We start from the raw sequence: 5,110 nt of genomic DNA, 5'->3' as shown, positions 1-5,110 counted from the left end.
TCTCTCATAAATGTTCTCTATGAAAACCATACATGTTCTCTATGAAAACCATAACTAAAAATAAGCTTAAATACACCTGCTGATCAAGACAAGAGATTCTGTGTCTTTCATGCACAACGAAAAACAGTTTAAAAACAGCTTCCACTGTTGGCACATTGTCCATCAGAGGTTCCTTTTTATCTCACCTGGCAAAGCGATTGTCTACAGGCACATCTTTTGTCTGTTCAAAAACCACACCAAACATTGTGCCATTGCACATTATGTGCATTTTCATCATAAAATAGTGAATTATAATAACTTGAGCTGACCCCACTGCCTAGTCAATCAGTGGGTTGTTGTGGGGTTGGTTTTTTTTTAAACACTGCAGGCCACATGAAGTATCTTCACTAAAATATCCAAGGACTTCCACTTGTCTCTCCACTGTCCCCTTACATTTTAGGTAATTAAGAAGTATCGGTGATTTCTCCTTGCACATTCTGAAACAATCTTCTTGCAGCTTCTTACAGCCCAGGGAAAGGCTCAAGCAGATGTCACGGGAGGACGCTGCATCACGACAAGGCGATCATCACGACTGACACAAGCACTGCAACGTTCACTGTCCGCCTGCTGCCACCTGATGTCCTCCGGGCATGCAATACAGCAAATACTGCATTTGTGTGATTTGTTGGTATTTCTACGTTGCAAATCATGCCTTCACAGCAAGAAACACACTCCTGTTGAGAGAAAGGAGATCACTGGACACGAGGTAACTCAGCAGGGGCTTTGAGAGATAGATGTTCTTTCAACTGATTGTAAAGGTTACAGCTAAACAGACTCATCGCTTCCACCTGGCAGCCTGACCCAAGGCAGAAGATGGAGCACATCTGCTATAACTTCTCTTCCAAATCATGCACCACTGTCTTCATAGAGTAATTCATCACCTAGTGATGCCACTGGGCTTTGAAACTGTGATGTGATGCAATACAGCCATGTTAGATGTACCAACAAGTTCACTAACATTGTAGAAAAAAGAAAGCTTTCCACCACTTACTTTCCCCTTCTAACATATGAGCAAAAACCATGCATTTGAATGTTTCAAGTTTCAGCTTTTTAAGCTAAAAAATTCTGACTACAAAAACTCTGTTCTGATGCATTTTTCCCCTCAAGCTTTTGTATTCAGTGTACCTTTGCATGCTGAACTTCAGAGTTTCTTTTTTCAGTTTTCTAGTGCCACAGAACTACTGACATATCTGATTTTCTGGAAGGAATCTAAAAATAATTTTTCTTATTTGACAATCCTTACTAGAAAAGCCAAGTGAAAGCTGACTTTTATCTAAGCCAAAGGCACGAGAACTCTTGTAAGATAAAATGCAGCACAGGGCAGGCTGCATCGGCATTTTATGCCTTCAGTCCACCAAAACCTGTTGAAACCAATGGAAGTCGATCCATAGAATCATAGAAAGGTTTGAGTTGGAAGGTACCCTAAAGAACATCTAATTCCAACCCCCCTGCCATGGGCAGGGACACCCTTCTACCAGATCAGGTTGCTCAAAGCCTCATCCAACCTGGCCTTGAACACTTCCAGGGGATGGGGCAGCCACAACTTCTCTGGGCAACCTGTGCCAGTGCTTCACCACCCTCAGTGTAAAAAATTTCTTGTTAGATCTAATTGAAATCTCCCCTCTTCCAGTTTAAAACCATTGCCCCGTGTCTTGTCACTAGAGGCCCTTGTCCAAAGCCCCTCTCTAGCTTTCTTGTAGCCCCTTTAGGTACTGGACAGCTGCTGGAAGGTCTCCTCGGAGCCTTCTCTTCTCCAGGCTGAAAAACCCCAACTCTCTCAGCCTGTCTTCACAGGAGAGATCCAGATAACATACAGGTCAGATCCTTTCATATTTAACATGGATGTCACCTGCTTCATCTTTAGTGTCTGAAATCTTTTGTGTTAAAAATAACATAACCAACCTTCTCAGCTGTGGATGAGAATACTTTATTGTGTGGATAATACTTTACAGCAGTGAATAATACTTTGGTGGGATATGCTTTTACCTAGCATCCCAGTGTTGCTTCCTACTTTGTAGCTATGTTATGCAGAGACATGACTACCTGACTCCCAGTCTCGCTTGCCCAAGGGCTGACAGTGACACCGCACCGCAAGCATCGGCGCTGGCTGCGTAGCCCACCTGGGCACCCTGCTCAGAACTCAGAAACCAAGGCCTGTGCATTGGGTACACACTAGCAACGCCCCAGAAAGCTCAGGTGTTTCTTTAGAAGTTGTTATTACATCCTGCCACACAGCAGCACAAATCGGAGAGCAGGAAGAAGGGGGTAGTCATGTGTCTGTTGCAGAAGTTTGATTTCTGTTGTTAAATACTGGAGAGTGTATCTTGGCACATCCTCTTCAGCTCAGCAGGAAAAACAAGTACTGAAATGCAAACCTTAAAACCAACGTGTTGCTCTTACACAAAGAATTGTGCTTACTGTGTGGCCACTTTCTCTGTGATGGTGGCAGCCTACAAAAAGGCATTCTTCTCCAGTCGCACATTTTTTGGTGACTGACGTACTCTTCCCATGCTCTGTGAAGAGATGAACTGTCAAACAGTACTGAGTACCTACAAAATAGATTTGAAAATGTTCATTTGCATAAAGTACGTTTTCTTTCATAGGGTTTAAAAACTTCACACAATTTAGCAAAATATTCCCATAAAAATGACTTAGTTTGGCTGTATAAAGCCATTTTTCAACTTGATCAAAATACTAGTTAGCAAGAAATTAATTACTGATGAAATCTTAATTGACCCTTCAATCCTCCAGAAAGGCTGCTCTCATTTAAACTACTTATTAGCACTGTAAGCTACACATTTATCTTCCACTGTCTACTCTTTTTTGCAGCACATTCTTGCTTGCTTTGTTTCAGACGTTTCCTCATTCCTCTACTTCATTTATTCCCCTTTCCCACTGTTACTGTGAATATCACTGCGAAGACAAATGAGGAAACATATTTCCATTCTTCTCTGTGTATCTATCATTCTCATACAAATATGATGCCCTGTCATTCAGGTCTTGCTGCTCACAAGCAAGCCCAGAGCCTAGAGAGACCAGTATGTCTTGGGATTGTATCCAAAACGAAGGGGACAAGGCTACAAAGGTAATTCTTAAGTTCTTTTAAACAACATCTTTAAAATTAATTCCTAGAAAGCACATAGCTACTTATATACACACACACATATAAATAATCAATCCATATATTAATATCTTATTAATAAACTCATTACTATATCAATAATATATTGTTAGATATTGCATACAATGTTTTATACATATATAAAAAATAATTTTTCACTGTTGCTTTGCACTCTGAAATGGTCAAACTATTCATTTCAGCAGAAATCGTATGACTCAAGTACTACTACTAACAAAACTGAGGGCACCACTGTGTTGGCATGTTAATCTTATCCAGTAAGACTTCTACGAGATGGCTGAGTCAGGGAGAAACAAATTTAACTATCATAAAGAATCTCCATAGTATGGATGCACTTACTTTCAGGACACCATCTATCTTCAGCCCATCTGTTACAGTTGTAATTGTCCACTGCATTGTCACAGGTAAAGCACTTAAAACTGTTTGGAAATGGAGTGGCTTTAAAAGTATTAAAATATAGTAAGTTTGCAAATATTAATTAAAAATATATTAAAAATAATACTGTAAGTGCTTGTACACACATATGCGTGACAAAAACATATTGCACACACATATTTTCAATGATATGTCACTGTCAGACAAAAAAAAAAAAACACAAATGAAATAAGTTTTGCAGAAAGCTTTTACATTTTTAACTGGTTTTGCTATGCCTGAACTTTAAAACATCTCTTCTTGTTTTCATTCTCTCACAATCCAAAATACCATTTAAGTAATGGTGGGAAAAACAGGAAAGAGAGAATATCTTATATGTATGCACACGATAGTACATACACATGTATGTTGGTATAGATACACAAACACAGGCTACATTCAAATAGCTTTTGATTCCTTTGATGAAAAAAATACGTCTTCAAAAGCAGCTTCAGATCTCCAGCTCTGAAGAAGCCTGAACCCTTTGACAAAGGGATCAAGAGAACTACTTTAAAATCTTATTTGCATCATACAAATACAGAAATGATTTTAAGATGCACAGTTCCCTAATGCACAGATACACCTATTATATCTAGCTGTCTTGGCTGTTTTAATGATATGCATCACGAAAATCTTCTCCCCTTAAATGAAGAACACTTCTGATGGTAGATAAGAGGCAAAAAAATGATGCTATTAGTGACAACTGGCTTCACAGGTCTCACAAGGTTTTTAATTACCTTCGGTCTGAATTAATTGCACACAGCACACCTATTCTTTCCCTTACACAACCCGAACAAGAGAAAAGACAAAAACATCTGTTCTGTATTATTTATGAGAAATCCACTGCATAATTTACTCTGTAGGAAGACATTTCAGAGACAGGAATATATAATAAAAGCACTTAAAAATGTGAAAACTGTTGCCCTCGTGCACTCTTTAATTTAGCAATGCGTGCCATTGTTTGATTTCATTCAGTCAGCTCATAAAATCTCAGAAATAAGCTAAACTGCTGGGGGCTGAAAAGCAAAAGTTTTATTTTAAACTTTTTATCCTTCACGTTTGAAGATGACAAACAAAGGACTGAAAGAATATGGCAATTAAGTAGAACGTTAAGCTACAATTGCATACACAGAAAAAGCATAGCTGTCTACTTACGGTCTAGTGGAGGTCTCACATTGTAAAAGTTGATGTTCTCAGCTGAAACCCAATTTCCTGAAAGGATGAAGAATGGAAGAAAGGCTCCGGCCAGCATGTGATAGAATAACAACATGCTGAGTGTTATTGTACATGGAAAGCAAAACTCTTCGGCCTAGGAAAAAAAGGGAATACATTATTTAGGGGGAATCATAAAGAGCCGAGCATGAGGAACACTAAATTTCCTATGAACTACTTCTGAAACCTTGAATATTCAGTCTGTGGATCTACCCTATGAAGACGGCTAATGCAAGCAAGCACGCAGTGATGAACAATGCAAAGCTGAGCAGTTACTGCCTTCTGCTGGCCAAGATCCTGCACAAAGTA

The 5,110-nt window shown here is 39.2% G+C and overlaps 1 protein-coding gene across 1 annotated transcript; it reads right to left on the bottom strand.

Annotated features, from left to right (window-relative positions):
- Positions 1–548: 548 nt before the first annotated feature.
- On the bottom strand, positions 549–4,859 carry LYPD6B (LY6/PLAUR domain containing 6B). Its single transcript, XM_009990092.1, has 4 exons — positions 4,745–4,859; positions 3,518–3,616; positions 2,458–2,588; positions 549–713 (listed from the first exon to the last, which is right to left on the bottom strand). The coding sequence occupies exons 1-4, from the start codon at positions 4,857–4,859 to the stop codon at positions 549–551; spliced, it is 510 nt and encodes a 169-aa protein (XP_009988394.1).
- Positions 4,860–5,110: the final 251 nt, after the last annotated feature.

The sequence above is a fragment of the Tauraco erythrolophus genome, chromosome 8 (assembly GCF_009769465.1).
Source record: "Tauraco erythrolophus isolate bTauEry1 chromosome 8, bTauEry1.pri, whole genome shotgun sequence".
Taxonomy (NCBI): Eukaryota; Metazoa; Chordata; class Aves; order Musophagiformes; family Musophagidae; genus Tauraco; species Tauraco erythrolophus.
This window is presented reverse-complemented; position numbering and strand designations above follow the sequence as displayed.